Source organism: Aquila chrysaetos, chromosome 2 (assembly GCF_900496995.4).
Source record: "Aquila chrysaetos chrysaetos chromosome 2, bAquChr1.4, whole genome shotgun sequence".
Lineage (NCBI taxonomy): Eukaryota > Metazoa > Chordata > Aves > Accipitriformes > Accipitridae > Aquila > Aquila chrysaetos.
The window spans coordinates 44,559,574-44,579,724 of NC_044005.1; the positions used below are offsets into that span (position 1 = coordinate 44,559,574).

Sequence of the window (20,151 nt, forward strand, 5' to 3'; positions counted from 1 at the left end):
GCCGCAGCCCCTCTGCCTTCAACGCGCCAACACCAGCGCTGGGTCGGAGCTCTCACTTCTTTTGGAAAATGGGGTTTGTTTTCTTTTCCAATAAAAATCTTTAAAAAAAAAAATAATACTGGAACCCACCTGTCATCCCCACGAGGTGCTGCTGCGCTAGAAACCCCAGCAAACCCCAGCTTTGCTGACCCCCACCGGCAAACCCCAGCTTTGCTGACCCCACCGGGACCAGCAGTGAAAAGTCACCCTGCGGCTGGCGGTGAGGCCCTGGGTGACACACGCACACGGTGGCGGGGATGGGGCTGCCACCCACGCGCTGCAGGAAATGTCACCAGTGGGTGACACTGGGAAGCTGGGGAGGAGCGACCAGGTGACGACTCATTCATTCCTTACGCCATGGCTGTTGGTTTCTGGTGCGAGGTCTTTATTTGTCTCGGGGTGGGTTGGGCTGTGGTTGTAACAGTTTAAAAAAAAACAAAAAAAAAAAAAAAAACAAAGGCCCGCCAGGCATTTTGGGCACCGCTATGTGAATTATCCTAAAGGCAGTGGCGGGGCGATCCCCATCTGGGCCGGGGCAGACTTTCTCCAGGTTGCACAGCATCACCCCGCCGTGGGAATGGATACGGAGTTTGCCAGTGCCAGCGTCGCCCTGTCCCATCCCTCACCTTCGCCCAGCCATGTCCACCAAGGCTTGCAGAGACCCAGCTTTGGGCGAAGCTGAGGAGCAGCCCCGGGGTGGTCCGGGCTGCGCACACAGGCGGGCTGGGAAGGGGCTGGAGACGCTGGCTGAAGCCTGCATGCTGAGGGTTCCGCCACGACACCGACAACAGGTTTACATCCATTTACAAAGCTCAGCAGCCGGCTCCTTCAGCCTCCCTGGGGTGTCCCCCCCCAGCACCCAGGGCAGGAGCAGGGCTGGGGGCCACTGCCGTCCTCTCCTGCCTCCCCGGAGCCGTGCATCAGGCCTCCCACACCCGCCATGGGGAGAGCAGGGACCTGCTCACGGCCGAGATGAGACACGGGGCACCTCGGCCACGTTGTAGACCCTCTTCCCAACCCCCTCCAAGACCCCCCAACTCTCCCCGTCCCTCCCAAGGACAGTTATTTTCGCTGTCGCTGCTGCCGACTTCTCAGGGCCCACGTTCCCCAGGGTCGTGGAGAGAAGTCCTGTACCGCACCACTGCTTTTCTTTGCAGTTTTAGTTTCCGTCACTGTAGGACGGGACTGGGTTTCACGCTCCTCACCCAGGAGTGAGATGCTTGGTTTGTCTGTCTGTCCAGCCAATTGCTGGCCAAGGGCAGAAAGGGCATGAAGGGGAGAGCGGAGCTGAAGTCCAGGGAAAAATTCCACGCTCCCTGGGTGAGGATGTACCATGGCGTCTCTCAAGGGAAAGGAAGGAGCTTGCCCAATCTGCTAAGGTGTAATCTTGACTGCCTTGGGACGGGGTCTGGCTGTGCCAGAAGGACTCCCCATGAGCATGCCCGAGCCAGCCTGGTCCAAGACGGCTGACAAATGTTTGGCCCTGCTTTCTTTTCATTTCTTGGGTAATAAACAGTTTCAAAGCCTATTGAAAGCATCCAGCATTAGGCCGTCTGCATGCAGACAAGCTCTGATGGCCTGGAGACGGTCAGGCGGGGGGGGGCGGGGAGAAGAGGCATCCAGTCTTAAGACAAACACTGATGCCATTTGGCCAATATTTCTTCAGAGCAGGGAGCTGGGGAAGGGTCCTGGTGAGCGCATCTCCTTCTCTTCCCTCCGGCTTTCCCGCTGGCCCCCCACGTTAGTCCCCAGGCCCAGGGGGAGGCAGCCGCAGCTCAGAGGTGCCTTGGACCTTCGTCAGCTTTGGATGAAGGGCATCATCTGCAATCACGGCACAGTCTGCACCGTTGCGAGCGGGGAGCAGAGGAACCCCACCCCGGCAAAGGAGGCAAAGGGAAGGGCTTCCGTAACGTCGCTGAAGTGGTCCCTGAGTGCCAGTTTATCTGGCTGTGCCAATGTTCCTGTACTGGCACATGAGAAGGTGCTTGAAGGTTTTCTTGAAAGTCGCATTGCAGAGGGCGTAGCAGGCTGGGTTGATGGTGCTGTTGACGTAGCAGAGCCAGTAGCCGATGGACCACACTGTTTCGGGCACGCAGGTCTCACAGAAGGTGTTAATGAGGACCATCACATTGTATGGCGTCCACGTGAGTATGAAGGCTAGCAGGATAGCAAATATGGTGCGGGTGACTTTCTTCTCCCGGGCTGCCATCTGGCGCTTCTTCCGTACTTGGCTCCTGGCGATGCTAGCAAACTTCCTGGCGACGTTGGCCGGGCGGCTGTTGGCCAGGGAGTTGTGGTCAGAGGCTCCTGCCTTAGCTGGGACGATCTCGATGGCGGTGACGCATTCGGTCCCGGTCTGCTTGGTGACAATCTTAATCTTGGACCACTTGGAAGATGGGTTCACCCGGGGGTGGGATGGGCTCTGTCCTTGCCCCGCCGGCAAGATTTCTGCCGTGGGCTTGTCTTTTGTGGTCTGGGTCATGCTGACAGTGCTGGACTCGTTGGAGGTCTCCTTCTCCTCCTGATGGCCAGTGGCCTCTGTCTGTGCTGAGGGCTGGTCGTCCACTTTCCCATTCCTCACCTCCTCCTTCACCTCCACAGCCCTCTTGGGGGAATTATTGTTGTTCTGTTTGATCAGGGGGCCCTTGAAGAAGCTGAGGGACTTGCCTTTCCTCTCTTTCCTGCTTTCAGGCTTGTGCCTCCTCACCCTGCTCCTGCTGGCCAGGGAGATGTGAATGTACAGCACCGTCATGATGACCACGGGCAGGTAGAAAGCAGCGATGGCCGTGCCAAAGGTCACCGCTGGGTTGGAGAGGAACTGGATGTAGCATTCCCTCTCAGGGACCGTCCTCTTGCCCACAATGAACTGCCAGAACAAGATGGCAGGGGCCCAGAGAATGAAGGACAATATCCACGCCGCTGCGATCATTAGCCCTGCCATCTTGGTGGTCCTCCTGGCTGGGTACGTCAGGGGCTTGGTGACACAGAAGTACCGGTCAAAGCTGATGATGAGCAAGTTCATGACCGAGGCATTGCTCACCACGTAGTCCAGGGCCAGCCACAGGTCGCACACCACGGCCCCCAGCGGCCAGTAGCCTTTGATGATGTAGACCGTGTAGAGGTTCATGGAGAAGACCCCGATGATGAGGTCCGCACAGGCCAGGCTGAAGAGGAAGTAGTTGTTGACAGTCTGGAGCTGGCGGTTCACCTTGATGGACAGCATCACCAGGATGTTCCCCACCACAGTGACGAGGCTGAGCGAGCCGGTGACCGTGGCGATGAAAACCAGCTCCACCGTCTTGTAGTTGGTGGGAGGCTGGATGGCCACCTCGGAGCGGTTGCCCAGGGTGAAGTTGTCGTAGGTCAGGTTGGCCATCTTCGCCTGCCAGGGCTGAGCAGAGAGGTTGTGCATGGGGTCTACAAGGGGAGCGGGGACAGAAAGGGAAAATATCATACCTGCCAGCCCGTGCTGGCAGCATTTGCTGCCTCCTCAGTTTCCCAGGCCAGCACTGCTCTTGGCTAGTGCTAGAAAAATCCCCAGCGTTACCGGGTTTCCCTCTGCCATTGCAGCCTTCCCCCGGGAGCTCTTTGAAGGCAACTTTTGCATCCCTGTTTAGCAATGGAGGAGACACACGGGGCTGCAGGGACCCTTTGGCCAGGGTGCGATGGTTTTTTATTCTGCAGGGCCAGGAACCACCTCCCAGCAGGAGCACAGTGCTGCTGTGCCCCAGGGAGGCACACAGAGAGGCCGAGGGGCCGCAGGATGAAGCGGGCTGCGGAGCCGAGCGGCGATGCACAGCGCTCGCTGCAAGGACAGCACGGCACGGCGCCGGTGCCCTGCCCCAGGGACGAGAGCAGGTTTATGGTATGTCCCAGGAATGTCCCTCTGGCCTCCCCGGAGTACGTCCCCAAGACGGGGCTACCCCGCAAAGCCTGTGCCATGGTCCGCTCAGCTCACCTGGGTCTCTGGCAGCAAACAGCTCCTTCTGGAAGATGAAATCTGGGACAGGGAAAACAGCAAGTTACACTACAGCTTCAGCCCCAAGGAGTTCGTGCGAGTCCCACAACGTCTCACTGGGGGGGGGGGGCACCAACCTTTTCCACAGAGGTGCTCTTGACAAAGGGGTGACACTGCTCGGAGGCAGATGCTGAAAAATCCAAACAAGGCTAAAACCAGGTCATTTGGCTTGGCCTGGTTCACAGCGCAGCCCCAACAGGCATGGGAGAGGGAAGGGGCCACATGAGTGCCGTCAGCCAGCGATGCTGGGCAATGCTGGCCCCTTCCCCCAGTCCCGCATCACACTGCAGTTGCAGCCACACCGGCCGTGGAGACGTATGGGGTGAAGCCAGCCATCTCAGCCTGCTACATGGAATTATTTATGAAAGGGTGGCAAGAATTACGGACAGAAAGACTGCCTTCATCCAAACCGAGATGGCTGTTGTTAACCGCCCCCCCCCAAGGTAAGAGGAGAATGGACCTTAATAAAAAGCAATGGACCAAAACTGATGTGTTGGGATGAAAGGGAATTTCCTGGAAGGGGAAGGAGAAGCAAAGGTGCCGGGGGAAGTGGGCTGGACAGAGGAGCTTCCCATCGGACCTGCCTCTCCCGCACCACCCAGGCCCCCGAAACCTGCTGGGCCTTCACCAGCATCACCCTGGGTGCTGGGGGCACCCCGACCCCACCGGCCCAGCAAGGGCAGCCTTCCCAGCAGCTCTACCCGGTGCCCGGGGCGGGGGTCCTGCTGGGCTGCCCACCCAGTCCCATGGGCACCGCTGCCGGTAGCCGGCACGGTGGGCGGGCGTCCACGCCGGTACACGCAGCGGGAGCGCTTGGCACAGCGTGTCTCTGCAAGCTGGCTTGGGTAACAGTGCTGGCTCCAAGCGCCTGGGACTCCTGAATTTGATTTTGCTAAACGTATAAACACACCACTAACGCGCACTTCTCCAAAACGGGATTTGGCAGGCTTTGGGATCAGTTCTTATTTTTCAAGTCTTTTAAAAGAAACTCCCTTGCCTTTCATTTGTGCTGAGGGTAGGAGATTTCTGCCATCAGCAGCCAAGGTTTTAATATACCTGCTTTTTAAAGAGATGCAGGTGTGAGAAAATGGAAGCATGGCTGCTGCGATGCTAAAGCCTGGGTACCAATGTAGGCATTAAGGCAGCTTCTGCATTAGCAAGGCTACAGCTGCGCTAGCGACTGGGCTTTTCTTACATGTGGGTGAGGGACAGAGAAATACCTCTGTACCATTATCCTCTGAGCCTGTTACACACGGCCCACGAAGACAAAGTGCTTTGAAAAGAAAGCAACACCCTTCAGTAGGTACTAAATACTGACAGGGTGAGAAAGCCTGGTGGCACTGCCTGGCTTTGCACCCAGTTCCAAGCGCAAGGGATGCATCAAGGGACAGGGTAAGCGGTTTCTGCTGCCATCCTTCCTGGGCACCCAGCCAGGGATGCGAGAAGAGGTGATAAGCGTATAAAATGGCTTAGAGCTGTGTAATGGTGGCAGTTTGGGGGTTGGTTTCAGTACAATTGAAATGAGTTTTAAAGTCTTCACTTTGGTGAAATGGAGAGATTTAGCTGTCATTCTTGTAACAGCTAATCAAACCGATCAGACAAGCTAGCAATCAAGCAGACATCTACCCCAGCTCTCCCAGGAAGAATTTGAAAATCTTGAAAAGAAACCTTTCCTTCATCTCTGCTAAAATGAGGGTTTCAGTTTTTTCACTTTAGTTCATGAACCGGCAGCCCCTTCTAAGTGCATTTAATTCATTATCAGCCTTGACAGAGGCTTGTGTTCTCAGTTGCCTGAAGTAAGAAAAGTCCGTCTCATCCTGCTCCATAAAACTGTTTGTACAGGTCACAAGAAATGGAGGAGAAGACTGGTGCAGCCCTGCTCGCGTGTCTTTGGATGCCACCCAGAGGTCATGCTGGAAACTGGTGTGCTGAGACAGAGGCAAACGCAGCCTCAGGGTGAAAGACTTCAACGGGTATTTTGAAAATGAGCCTTCACTGAAGGGCAAAAAGAAAGCAATCTCCCATTTGAGGGTAGGAGGGGGAACGAAAATGGCTAAGGGTGTGAAGATACATACAACACAGGCGTACAACAACACGTACAAGCTGGAAGATGTGTACACGGCTAACCCCCACCTCAGAGACCCTGGCTATTTTCTGCCATGCCCCAGCCTATTGGGCATCCCTTCTTTCCCCATCTTCTGCTCTCTCCATTCCGCTGTCTCGCTCTTCTGTCCCTGACACTCTCTCTGAGCTCGCCAAAACAGCCCGGCACCGCTTTTGCCTTCCTGAACAGGGCAGGCACCTCAGTCCGGAGCTGGGAGCAGGGCAAGGATGCTATGAATTCACCAGGTCTCAGAGCGACTGACCAAGCCATGCATAGGCACTGGGGATAGATCCTGCCGTTTGCCTTTGGGAAGGAGAGCACCCAGGCTGAGCGGGGCACGGTCCTCGGGCAGCCCCATCTCTCTGCCTGCGTCCCCAGGATGTGCCCAAGGATGGAGGGAGCATGCAGGAGAGCTGCGGTGCTGCGACGGGCTCACCGGTGTGACTCCATCTCCACTCTCACACCAGCCGCATCACTGTCCCCCACACTGTGAAGTCCCCAGGGGACATCTCCCTACTAAATGCCTCCCCCATACGCCCATCTCTCTCCTCCTGCACCTCCAGGAGCACATTTCTCCTCTCCCTTCCCCGTCCCACATCGCCCTCCCTGTTTCCATCCCCCTTTGCCCCGCGCCTCCCTCCCGGCACCGCAGCCAGGGAGGAGATGGAGCCTTGGCAAAGCCCAGATGCCGCTTCAGGAGGGCTCCTGGGGCTGAGGCCCCTACCTGCAGCACCGATGGGCTTTTCAGCCTGCACACACCATCCCTGGTCTGCAGCACTCAGGGGGTGCTCTCCCAGACCTGTTCTCGCCAGCTAGCTGCAGCAGACTCCATCACCAGCCTCCTCCCTCCCTAGGACTTCTGAGAGTGATTTATGGATGGTTTTCTCCTCTCCATCGAAGCCATTAGGAGCCTCCAACTCTTCACCGATAGCATCTTTTGGTCTAAGGGTTTCTGTGGCCGCTGCAGCACTCAGCAAGCACGTGCTCAAGACAGGGAAATGCCTTTCCCTTCTCACCCAACCTCTTGCATGTTATGGATGAAGACACGAGGCACAGGCAGCCGCAGATCCAAGCAGGGAAGGTTGTAATTCGGTGGGGTGCACCTATTTTGGGAGCACTTGGCACAGCAGGGTCCCCATCGCCGCCTGAGATCGTGGGTGCCACCACTGTCGGGCGAGGAGACAGCTCCAGAGCAAGAGAGCAAAGCCAGTCCTGCCCACCCCTCCTCGGTCACAGGGTGACATCCGAGGGCACGGTGGAAATCTCCTGCTATTTCCTTGCCACACACTTCACGTGCCACTCCGGCAAGCCTTCCCAGCCTGTCAGCCCCTATAAAAAGTGCCTTGCAGCCTGTTGCCAGGTAGGAAAGGAGAAAGCCCTGTCATGGACTGCTGCTGCTGGTCCTCCTGTACCCAAAAAGTCTGCACTGGCTACAGGCAGGTGCTCCATCGGGTGCAATTAGTGACCGAGCACCTACTGAGCACTCAGCCCATGTCCCCATGAGGGTCTCACTCCCCCCTGCCCACGCTGTCGCTCCCCACGTGGCAGGAGATTGCCACCCTCCCCACCGGCACGGCAAAGACAGCGGGAGAGGCTGGTATTTACGCATGCCCGTGTTATGGTGGCACGTCGAGCTGTGGGATGAGCTTCTGGAGCAAGCAGCCCTACTACCTCTGCTCCCTGTACCCCTCCACAGCCCCCGTTCCCCATGCCACCACCAGCCGCCCCCCTCCCTGCTCTGTCACTGCCTTCGTCCCGGCCCCATCATCATCCTCAGGGCTGGGGGGGGGGGGAGCGGGGGCAGGTGGGCGCAGAGTCACGGCTGGTCCATGCGCGGCTTGAAGCGAGGTCTCTGGGAACGAGCAGGGCTGTGCATGCCCCCAGCGCTGCTCGGCAAGCACGCCACCAGAAACCAAGCCCCCACGCTCACACGCCGGTCAGGGGAAGAAGACGTTTGTAGGGGAAGGAGAGGAATTAGAGAGAACGTTACTTTTGCAGAGGCTTCCGAGTGTGAGCTGCTCCCAAAGGAGATGAGCTTTTGCTCTCCACGGGTGCAGTCAGCCCTTCGGAGGAACAGCAAAGCTGAAGAGACCTCGAGCCCAGGGGCTTCCACCCCAGCAGGGTTGGGGTGGCCGTGGCTGCCAGCTCCTGGCTGGCTGGACCTCGTGGGGCTCCAGGTGCTGCCCGTCTCCAGCAGGGAGGGCAGCTTGGCCCCCTCCAACCGCAGGGACACCCCGGGAGAAGGCACACATCACCCCCCGCTCCGGCTGGATGCAGAGGGCTGGGGCCAGGGCACATCAGCTCCGGCGTAGACGTCGGAAAGAGCTGGGCCAGCCCTCCTGCTGGCCCCCTGCTTGTCTTGGCCTTCCTAAAAGAGCCGAGAGGGTGAAAATCTTAATGGGATTAGTTCCGTCATGTCAAACTGCTGATGTGATGCGGGGCTGGGCAGTTAGCGCAGCCACAACCAGAATTTGAGAGGAGGGAGAAGAAAGAGGGGAAGGATAGAAGATGCTGAACAGATACTTGTGTTTATGGCTCATGCACACGAAGGGAAGGGACACTCAGGGAGGGTGACAGTTTGTGGTGCTAATTGCGTTATCTAATAGCCGTTAATTAGTTCCTGAGTCATGGCACCGGTTTACAGCTAGTGAAGGATTGTTCTGGTTGACAGATTCACACCTCTCAGGGAGTGTGAAAATAGAACTAGATACCAGGAACAGGCACTTTAGAAATATAATATATGGGGAGAGGATCGGGGGGAGACCCAGTGCGTGGTGGGGGGATTAGCCTGGGTTTGCCCCGTCGGGGAAGGCTCTGCCGGGTTGGTGTCAGGCTGCTCCCGTGCCTCCACATCAGGAACGATGAAGGCAATAAACCAAGCAGGAAAACAGAAAGGAGACGAGGGGCCAGCGGGATTTGCTGCTTTAAGATGGTGGGGCTCCCTCTACCCTCCTGGCTCCAGCTGGTGGCTGTGCTGGCACCCCTCTGGCACGGTGAGGGTCGAAGGACCCCTGAAGTCCTTATCCTGCTCCAGAGGAGATCTGAGCTATCATACCAGAGGAATTGCTCCTTGCAAGTAATGTATGGGGTGGATCTGAGCATTTTATTTTTCCATTGAATAATTTATTCCTCTTTCTTCCTCTGCTATTCAACTGGTTCTCATGAGGCGAAGCAAATTCCTCCGTCCCCACGAGCTGGGAGTCTCTGGTGGCTTTTCCTGGAGCCACCAGAGAAGCATTGAGCTCAGCAGCGCAGGAGCTGCCAGCTTTCAGGGGGAGGCGAGGGGGCTGGAGGTCCCCACCACCACGCTTGACACGTGTTTGTGCATCAGGTTTTGAAAATTTGCCGTGTCCGGGGCCAGAAAGGAGCATTGCAGTCATCTAACCTGACCACCCGCCCCGAGCAAGCCAGGACCCTCCCCTGCTTTCACGGCTGCTTGTAACTAGATGGTTGTCACCGGCTTTCAAAGCAAAACTGGGGCACCCCATCCAAGGCACTGTGCACCCGGCCGTGAGAAGTGCTTGCAGGTGAGAGCCGTGGCTTATGAGCTGCTCACATAAGTAGCGCCCAGCACACTCACCAGCATCCCACAGCTGGCACGGCTGCCTGCCCCTGCCTGAGCTGGCCCCCCCCGGTCCTTGCCTGTATCCCTAACGTGCCCTGTATCACACGCAGCTCATAAGGGGCTACATACCACCTACCCACAGCATTACCAGCTGAGAAGCAAATCAGTGAGAAAGTGTTTTTAAGTGGTTAGAAGTCACTCCTATAAATAACCTACCAGCACGCTGGCCGTTCTGACAATTAATTAACCATCTGTCACCCAATTATTAGGCCCAATAAATGACCCATCAGTAGAACACTAATAGCGAGCATGCCCAGCAAATGCCATGCAAGCCAAAGCCCAGCCTTACCCTGCTGTGCCCAGCCCACAGCTCCCGGGCACCGGCGGCTCCCACACCTGCGCCGGCTCCGGTGGGTAACATCACAGGGGGAGAAGGCTCACCGCGGCGGCATCCCACACCGGCTCCGGTGGGTAACATCACAGGGGGAGAAGGCTCACCGTGGCGGCATCCCACAGCGGGGCCGTGGGGGGATGCCGTCCTCTCCCTCCTGTGCCTTCTGCCTTGTCTCCCCACCCAGGGCTGCAGCTCTGGGCTGGTGGCAGAGCTCAGCCCATGCTGCTGAGCCAGGAACGCGCTCGGCTTTCAGCTGAGCCTGGGCTAGAGCTGCATTTCTCCCCTCCCGTCTACTGCATTAATGCTCTCTGCCTCAGAGAGATGCTCATGTTCTTTTATATCCCTGGGCTGAAGATTTAATAGGACCTACAGGTCCCGCTGCCGGGAAGGGCTTTGGGCTCAGCCGGCAGAGGGGAAGGAGGGAGAGAGAGGATTACAGCAACAAGTGACTGCCTGGATTAGCTGGGCTCTCCCCAGGGAGAGGTTAGTGGCCGGGATCAGATGCCTGCAGGAGAGACGGTGCTGGAAGAGGGACCAGGGGCAAGAGCGTAGGGAGTTGCAAGACCCCAGATGTCATTGCTTGGAAGAGCAGCTCTCCCTGCCCCAAGGAAAATGATGGGCCTTGCCTGGGGACGGCAAGGGGGATGGACTCAGCCCCTCTTTGGGGAAGCCAGTTGCAGGGAAGCCCCCTCACCCTGCCACTGCCCCCCCACAGCCACGGTCACTCCCACCAGGTCCCCATCACCTGCCCAGGGCACCAGCCCACCCCAGCCCCCCCCCTCCAGGAGCCAGAGCTGGCACTGGGCAAGGCAGGGGCTGGCTCCCACGCAGAAAGCCACAGCACCCCAAAACCAGCCTCTTTGCCCCCCCCCCCGCCCTGGGGTCCCCACGGGCCATGGGGTGGGGATGCAGCTCAGGCAATCAGGGATGCGGTGTTGCTCTGGCAGAGCAGAGCTGTCAGGAGGGGGTGTGGGGGGGGGGGGGGGGCTGTGTTTCTCCGTAAGCAACTCGTGCCAGAGCCGAGGCACCGTGAGCGAAAATACCAAGGTGCTCAGCTGAAATTTTAAAGAGTGGGCAATGGGAACTAGAGCCCCTTGCCCCATGGAGCAGGGTGAGGCTCTGCAGGGCTTTGAGAGGACAAATAAGCCAGCTGAGCAATGGGTGAGAGAAAAGAGAGCTGGTGCCCTGAGCTAAGGGCAGAAAATCGGGCAAGAGCAAGGGCCCTGCCAGATGGATGTGGACCTGACAGAGGAGAGCCCTAGTCCTGGGGACAGACAGCAGAGGGGAATCTCTGGTGTGCTAATGAAAAAGGAAACTGAAAATATTAGACCCCACTTGGCCACAAGACCTGCCAGAGGGTTTGGCATTGGAGGTGATGCCTGAGCAAGGGAACAGAGTGAAAGTGAAGGACAGGAGCTGCAGCAGAAGGTGGGCAGGGGAGCCCAGGGCATCAACAGGCGAGCCCGCGGCACGGACAGGCAGCACGGGAAGCGTGGGGAGGAGAGCGGGTAGGAAACCCCCATCCATGGTGACAACAGAGCAGGGGAGGGATGGAGAAGGAGGTGGGACTAGCTTCATGCTGCCAGGGAGGGATTACACAGCTACGCCACACAAGACCCCTAAGAAGATCTTCCAAGAGGGAGAGACCTCACGCAGAGACTGCCTGCTGCCTTCCCTGGAGGCTCCCACCAGCTCCTGGCTGGGCAGAGCCGGAGCTGTGCTGGGGCTGGAAACCTTCGTGGGCTGCAGCTCTCCTGCTCGGGGCAGCCCAGCTCCGCCTGGGAGTCACCTCTCTCACCGCAGGGTGGTGGTCCCCAGCCTGACATGGCCCTACACTAACGCCGCAGGCAGCACCCCGCAGCACGGGGCTGGGTTTTTAGTCACTTCATTGCCTGCGGCTGCACGTGATAGCAGAGGGTTTCATGAGTTGGGCATCGCTCATGGGCCACGGTGGGTGACCGGAGCTCTGCGAGCAGCCTAGAGATGGCTGTGCTAGACGCTGCTCCTAAGTGCTGCAGAAAGGCAGACCCAAGCCCAGGCAACTCTCGCCTGTCGTCAGGCAAAGTAGGGTTTCATTGCTCTCCACTCCTCTCTGCACACACGCATGCACTTTTTTGGCTTTAACAGGACCGCACATGACGTAACTGCCAGCAGAGCAGGGATCCAAACTACCCCGAAGGCACTAGAGATGCCGAGATGCAGGATACGCTCCTTCCCATCTCAGTCATGCAAAGATCCCACAAGGATGCCTGTCCCTCTGTGGCAGAGCCAGCCGGCCACGCTGCCCGGGGAGGGGGGGCCCAGCTAACATCAACATCAGGAGGGTCCGCGAGGGAGGAGATAACGAAGCAAGGCGCCAGGCGTGCCTCTGGAGAGCCGCCCCGTGACCTGGAGCGGACACGAGGGCCTGGGACATCGCGTTTGCAGAGTGATGTTTTCAGACCTTGGTGTTGCACAACCGGAGCTCTTAGTTTCCCACAGACAAATCAATCTAATTCTGTTTAAAGAGCCTGAAGATATTAACCGGCCGACAGAAACCAACTCCGCCACGAGCCTGAAACCTGCAGATGACACTTCAACCAGCACCCCTCTCCTCCAGACGCCTCCAGCTGGTGCCAGCCCCTGCTGCCTCCTCTGCCAAGCTGCAAGGTGCTGTAAAATATATTAGATTTAATAGCAGTTGTGGTAGCAGGGGGGGCTGCTTCTCCGCCTGGCTTTCCTGGCTAGAGGAACGGAGCCAGCCTCGATAGCTTGGTACCGCATCGATAGCTCCGGCCGAGCCCGCTGCGTCTGAGGAGCTCTATGGTTTACGCCAAGTCCTGCCTTTAAAGGACAAACTTCCCAGCTGCTGCTCTTCCTGCGCCAGCTGACCTAGGATGAAACTCCTCTGCGAGGCTCTTGAAGACAAGCAAAAACAGCCCCGTGGTTCCCTGTGTCCTTCTCCAGCCTTCTCCGAGTCATGGAAACAGCACCCGGGGTGGGCACACGTCCTCTGCACCAGCAGGTCTCAGCCTGCCTAACGCTGGGAACTGCGGGGTGGGAAGGGAACGGGGCACTTGGGTATCTCTGCCACTGCCTCGTGCACCGAGCGGGACTGAAGGCCACACTGCACAGGACATGCAGGGGTGATGGGGACAGGGTGACAGCAAGACGGGAGGGCCAGTGTCGCTCCCATGGCTCTGGTTTGCAGGACCTCCAGCAACGGTTTCAGGGATTGTCGAAGGGATGAGGCTCTGCGCCTGCAGCCGCTGCGTTTGGAGGCTTGGACAGGCTGGTGAAGTTAATTTTCTTAGCAAACTTACACCTTACAAGGTATAAACCGAGCCTTTGTTGGAGTTCCTCCTCCATGCAGTGCAGCCTCTGGGCTGAAGTCATCTCTGGAGGGTCCCGGGAGCAGCCCCAGGGCGAAGGCATGAGCAGCCATGCCTGGCACGCGAGGCGTCGGGCTGGGGAGCATCTCCAGCAGAGCCTCGTTTGCTCACGTTCACTGTGCTGGGGGACTCAGTGTCTGAAGCTAGGCCAAATGATGTTGTCCTGGCCCAGAGTCAAGTCCCAAGAGGACCAGCGCATCCATCCCCAGGGAAGGTGGGATGGACGCCAACACGCACACTGGGTTGGGGACACTCAGGTGTCTGCCAGGGGGCGGGGGGGGACAAGGACTGGTCGTGTGTCTGCTGCTAAAACCCTGCTGCTAAACATCAAGGTGGGGACCCGTAGGGGAGACACCCTGCCCTGTGCTCCTGCACCAGCAAAATACTGGCATAGTGGGCAAGCCTGCCCGGGGAGCAGATTCATTTGTCCAGGACATACCTAACTCCTCCTTGAAGCTTCAGAAAATGAATTTGTCCGAATATAGCCCAAGGGCCAACCTCGGTACGTTCAAGGGTCTGGATGCAGCGAGCCTTCCCCGTGCTCCTAGAGGGTTAAAGGGATGTCGTGGTGGGCAGTGCTCTCCTGGGATGGTCAAGGCCAGCATACTCTTCCACTTGGCTATGAGTTAGGTAACAGCCACCCATTAAGACCCTCACTGCCCGGCCTGCCTGGGCCCTGGGCAGAAAAGCACATAAGTCTTCCTAGAAACTGGTGTTTGTTTTCTGAGTGGTCACCCAAATCCCTCAGAAGAGGGATGGCTTTGGCGTGGCTCCAAACACCGGCTTGAAGAGGCTTCAACGCTGCCCAGGTGCTGAGCCCCACACCACCGCCGGCACCCGGTGGGTGCTGGTGCTAGGGCAGGCTAAGGAGCATCAGCGGGGGATGCTGGGAGAGGGTTGAAGTGGGGGGGGAAGTAGATGGGAACTATCTGGTCCAAATTTCCACTTCTTGGCTGCACCAGGTCCTGCACCCTTGCATCTCCCTGAAACACATCTCTCTTAAATATGCAGTTCTAGAGCCGGCCCAGAATGGATGCTGAAATGCAAAGCAAACCTCCTCCCTTGGCTTACTGGAGAGCAACAAGGGCATAGCCCTGTGTCAGGCTGAGCAGAGACTGGCTCAAGGACAACTCCTGCTTCTCCAGAAGATGCCCATCAAAGCCCTGATTTAGCGTGCCAAGGAGAAGGGGTCAGCTTGCGCACATGAAACTCTTGCTGCGTGTGCGTGCATTCGGAAAGAGGAGCTGCATTTGTGCAGAAAGCAGCAGCCCCTTGCAAAAAGCCTCCATTTCCCTCTCTTCTTGCTATTGCTCTCCCCGTTGCCTTTGCAGAACTGCATCTGCCACCTTGGCTGGGCACTCACCAACCGTCTTCACCTCTGTGGATGCTGCCGGCTGGGGCTCAGCAGGGCAGGCGGAGAAGGGCTCCACAGCGACGGTGTGCTAGGGACTGCTCTGCATCAGCCGCTCATCCTGGTCTCACTATTTTTATTGCCTGTTTTTGCCTTTTTTTTTTTTTTTTTTTCCTGGGGAGATGTTTGTCATTTTAATTTAAAAAAAAAAAAAACAAACAACAAACCAACAAAACTCCAACCATGACAAAACCTGAGATCAATAGGATTCTCGTGGGGACAGTTTAAAGAGAAAAACCATGCTCCTTCTGCAAACTCAGAGTAATTGGATCACAGCATTAATTAATCATTTCAGTTCATTTCTCTTCTATGAAAGAAAACAGACTGACCCGCTGAGATGGGTATGCCCCTCGTGTGAATAAACAAACCGCTTTTACCGGTAGCCCTCCTTCTCCTCCCGCCAGCTTCCCGCTGCCCGCTCACCGGGTCATTCCCGGGGTCGCTGCCACTCCGTCCGGCAGACCTGGGAACGTGCTGCCAGCTCCGAGCAAGGGCGCGTTGGCTTGGCTCCCGCAGGAACGGGGACACCGCTCCCTCCCAGATACCTGCTCCCATCCCCACCTTCCCCACCCAGGGGCTCTGCCCGCTGGCCGCCAGCCCAGCTGAAGGGTGAACTGGGGATGGGTCGCTATTTCTTAGGATCTCTGTACGGGTGAAATCGCCCCTCCTCGGATGCCCTGGTCTTTGTTGGGATGCCTCACGGTGGGCCTAGTCCAGGCTGGAGAGCACCAGCAGGTGCTCAGATCACAGAAGCCAAGACGTTAGGAAGCAAGAGGTGATGCCCAGCAGTAGTGACAGCGAAAAGCATCTTGCTGTCGCCTGTGGTTTCAACGTGAGCATTGTCACTGGTGATGTTTCACCGAAAGCCTGGGCTCTAGGACCCCGGCATCTGAGTATTTTGATAGACAGTGCCAGCATCAACAAGCCACCCCAGTGGGTGGGTACCAACCCTCCCAGCCCCTCTGCTCATCCCACAAGTAGTGGCAGGAGAAGCCAAGCCACCCTCGGAGGTCACTCAAGGCACCTGTGACAAAGCAAGGAGCCTCCAAACACCCAAGCAGAGCTCATCAGCTTTGCCAGCTGCCAGCAGGGCACAAAGGAACACTAGCTGTTCCTCAGGTTTGGAAGTATCTCCCTAGCCCCGGGCTTTGCAAAGACCAGCTAGAAAACGTGGCCACAGCACAGTCGGGTTGAAAGCAGGACAGAAGAGAAGCCAGCGTTGCTTTCATTTAAAAAAAATGACAGGAACTCTTCCCTGATTTGAAGCCAATGTCATTATTTTGTGAGAAAAGAAGGGTGGGGCTGCCCGACTCTTGCCCACGACGGGCCAACGGAGAGCATGGGGCAGCTCTGCCGTTACCAGCGGGGAGGGCGCAGCAGGGCCAGCAAGAGCTAAAGGGCAGATGGGATCCACACCTAGGGAGAGAGGGGGCAAGATCTGAACCCCCTTGCAATGCCCAACCTGGCAAAGGGCTCTGCGGGGAGGTGGGGGGACTTCTGCCTAGTCACATCCTGGGAGGTAGCCACAAGGGCCAGAGGGGTTTTGTCCGGCATGGGGACAAAGTAGCCAAAAGATATGGGATCTTGCCCCTGCTGCTCTTGTTGGAATACAGAGGGAAGCAAAGAAAGCATGCAGGTAGTTTCCTGCCCAGAAAACAAATTTCCTTCCAAGAGCAGGCACCAGGGGACCAAATAACCCCCTGCCCTGGGTTCCCTGCTCTTATGCCAGGGCCAGTTCCTAGGTGATCAGAGGGACCCGAGGTGCCTTGGACCACGGATCCTGGGGAGCGGTGTTGGTTTGGATGGGAGCAGGGAAGGGGGGGGGGGGGGCAGACCTCGTCCCGGTGCCCTGGCAGGGCTGCAGCCCTGCACGTCTCCACGCATCCCGGGGCGACGAACCAGTGCGGGGGTCCCTTACCCTCGAGGCACCCCCGGGGTTCCCAGAGGGATGCAGGAGTGCAGGAAAGTTGTCAGTGAGACACCCCCCCCCCCCCCCCAATTCCTGGAGCCACCGCGTGCTACATCCCCCGGGGGGGGGGTACGCACCCCCCCTCCCCATGTACCCAAGCCATGCTGCTCCCCCCCCCCCCCCCCAGGGACTCTCGGGGTGGGGGTACCCACGGAGATGCCTTCCCCCCCCCCTCCAGCCCCGTGCCCACGGACCCCCCCCAGCAGCGACTCACCGGGCAGCCCCCAGGGCGCGCCGCCGCCCGGCGCCGAGCGGTTCTCAGCGGCCATGGTGCAGCGCCGAGCACACCGCCGCGCCGTCGGGGGCTCCGGTACGCATGGCCCCGGCCGGCTGGCGGCTGCCGGCGGCGCCGTGAGCGGCGGAGGGGCGGGGAGGGGGCGGGGGGAGAGGAGGGCCCGGTGCTGCCGGCTCGGCCCGGTCCTCCCCCCGCCCCTTCCCTCCCTCCCCCGCTCCCAGATGTGCGGCCCCCCCCCCCCCCCCCCCCCGTCGCAAAGGCGCACCGGGGAGGGGGGGGGCACCACGACGTCAAAGAACCGCGGCCAATCCCCACACCGCTCTTCGCACACCCCCCCCCTCCCCTTATACCCCTCCGCCCCCAGCCCAGATGTGGCTCCCCGCCCCCGCCGGCCAGATGTTGGGGCGGGGGGGGGGGGGCGCGGCGAGCGTTCCCCTGCAGCACCACGGACAGCGCTCCACGCCCGCCCCGCCTCCGGGCCCCCCCCCCGCGGCCACCAGCCCCGCTCGGTAGGACCGGGGGGGGGGGGGTTAAGCCCCGTTCGGTTGTAGCGCCGGGAGGAGCGGGGACCTCAAGCCGGGAGGGAGCGGAGCGCCGGGAGAGGAGGAGCGGGGTCTGGCACAGCCCGGGGGCAAAGGGAGTCCTGGACGCGCTCCCCGGCTCCCAAAAATAAGAGTTAAAATGCGGTGCTGGCGCGCACATCTGCAAAGTTGAAAGGCACCACGGAGTGAGTCTCCGCCGGGCTGTCGCTAATGCTCAGGACGGGGGGGGGGTTTCCCCCCAGGAACAAAATCATCAACAGGCAGTTTCATAATCAGTTGACCGCCCCACAGGTTCTGCTTTCTCCTTTCTTCGTAGTTATGAGAAAGCGTCAAGTGAGAAGAAACAAATGGGGGAAAAAAAAAAAAAAAATCTGTCTTCCCTTCCCTCTGCACCTTTCCCCTTCTCTCTGCTTATACCTAGACCAGCTCTCTCACCCACCCGCTGCCTCTCACTTCTACTGTCTCACAGATACACATGGGTATCATTTCCCCATCTGCTCAGCTCTCACACTTGCATACATAAATACATATAAACAAATAAACGCCCCACTTTCTCCCTCCTTTGAGTGATTACAGTCTCAGATAAGTTCCCACCATCCACTCCTTCACCTCCTCACCCTCCTCCTCTCTTACATCTCTTGCTCTGGGAGGTAGCACTAAAGGCCGGCGCTCGACGTCAACATCTCATCTAAAATGTTAGCCAGACGTCCCCAGTTCACAGATTTGACCCCTCTCTTCCCCAGATCCCGCAATCTGGTATCTTCTTCCTGGAGATGAAGACACATTTCTGAATCCCAGTAGAGAGAACATCGCAAGATAATTCAGACAATTTTCTCTGATGACACATCTCCAGCTCCAAGTGCTTCTCTCTGCGCCCTGAAAAGGTTAAAGCCTTTCGGCGCTTGCATCTGCCGCTCGGCTGCTGCCTTTGCACACCGAGAGGCCCCTGCCACAGCAGCGAGGCAGATATACACCATCTTTATTTTTGTCACCCTAGGCCAGATCCTGGCATTTCTTTAGTGAGTGTTCAGTCAACTGGTATTAATTCTCTTTCCTGCCTTCTTTGAGGAGAGAGAAGACAAAGCTTTCCCAGAGTCAGCTGGTGAGGAGCCACGCAATTGCACTGAGCACAGTGAGGCTTCGCTGACTTTTGCCAGCTTAACATCTGCCCACACTATTTTTGCAGTCACCGACCAAAACCTGTCAAACACTCCAGCCAGTTAATTGGAGTCTCTTGCCTCTCCCCAAAGCCCTGACCTCAAATAAATACCACCCTCTCCTCCTCCTCCTCCCCCCCCCCAAAAAAAAATTAATGTGAAAAAAACCTTTGCCACGCTCTGCGTGAACTCATCAGACAGACTGAGGAAATATCTGCTTCGGAGACAATTTGATTGCACTAGAGTTGGGTTATTTGATTGGACTCTTGTTTCAAACTACAGCTCCCATGGATAGACAAAAGACTGTAATGAACAGCGAGAAGTCATCTTCCAAAGCTGATTAGTCATGGAGATAAAGAAGTGGAACCAACTTGAATACAAAACTTTTCAACTTCTAACTCTTAGTCTAGCTTCATGCGCTCTCATTAGTCAGAAGAAGTAGAGTTTCTGAAAGCCCAGACTCCCCATACATATTCCAATTAAAGATAGCACTTGCTTCTCTTGCCTTGACATGTTCGCACGTTCCCTGCTCATGGGCTGCCAGCGGCTTTCACCAGCCCCTCTCGCTGTCTCCAGCGTGACATCACCTTCCTTCTTAGGCCATGTAGGCACTGGTCATGAAAAACAACTTCATTCCAGAATCTGACCACTGCTCCAACCCTTCCCCTGTGCAGATACGTTGTGCCAGGCTGTGGGGTGGGACAGGAGGGACTTGTGGTTGCCCCACATCAGAAGCCAGAGGCTAACCTGCCTTTGTGTTCAGTGGCCCAAGCAAAGGAAGGGCCTTCCTTATTCTCTTTTGGGATTAGGACCTGTGCCATCCTGCTTGACTGACGCAGCTTTGTCTGGCAGGTGGCTGGGGAGTAAAAGCCAGCACACGTCACCTTGTAGGGATCTGGGATACTCCTGGAGCTGGCCATTTTTCATGTAACTGCGCATCTCCCTTTTTTCATCTCTGTACTTCCACCCTCTATTTTTGGATGGATTCTTTGTCTTTTTTTTTTTTTTTTTTTTTTTTTTTCCTTTTTAGCCATGCCCACGAGCTTTGCTGTGCCTGATGTCTAATCAGCAGTTGCTGCTCTTCCATTATCAGTTGGCAACGCTCCATCAGGCTCCTCCATCTCAAAAACTGCCCTCACACCAAAACAACACAAACACCTAGAAACAGGCAAAGCCGCTCCTCTCCCCTCCGCCCCTGAGGTGGGAGATGCAGGGGCCGGTGGCAAGCGGCCACCTTGATGCTCCATCTTGGCTTCTTACAGCTCCCATCCGCAGCCATCCTGAGGCAGAGGAGTAGTTACACCACTGAGCGGGCACTCAGGAGATGGGTACATTTGTCCCCTGAT

At 57.6% G+C, this 20,151-nt stretch overlaps 1 protein-coding gene across 5 annotated transcripts; it reads right to left on the bottom strand.

Moving 5' to 3' along the window:
- Nucleotides 1-401: 401 nt before the first annotated feature.
- Nucleotides 402-17,279, bottom strand: CHRM4 (cholinergic receptor muscarinic 4). Of its 5 annotated transcripts, none has more exons than XM_030002916.1 (3): nt 17,086-17,279; nt 3,998-4,039; nt 402-3,456 (listed from the first exon to the last, which is right to left on the bottom strand). In XM_030002916.1, the coding sequence occupies exons 1-3, from the start codon at nt 17,138-17,140 to the stop codon at nt 1,979-1,981; spliced, it is 1,575 nt and encodes a 524-aa protein (XP_029858776.1). In that variant the 5' UTR covers nt 17,141-17,279; the 3' UTR covers nt 402-1,978. The 5 variants fall into 5 exon arrangements, with proteins under 5 accessions (XP_029858776.1, XP_029858811.1, XP_029858803.1 ...); XM_030002951.1 differs by having other exon boundaries at nt 402-3,430; nt 17,086-17,278; XM_030002943.1 differs by having other exon boundaries at nt 402-3,430; nt 3,998-4,187; nt 17,086-17,278.
- Between the last annotated feature and the right edge of the window lie 2,872 nt (nt 17,280-20,151).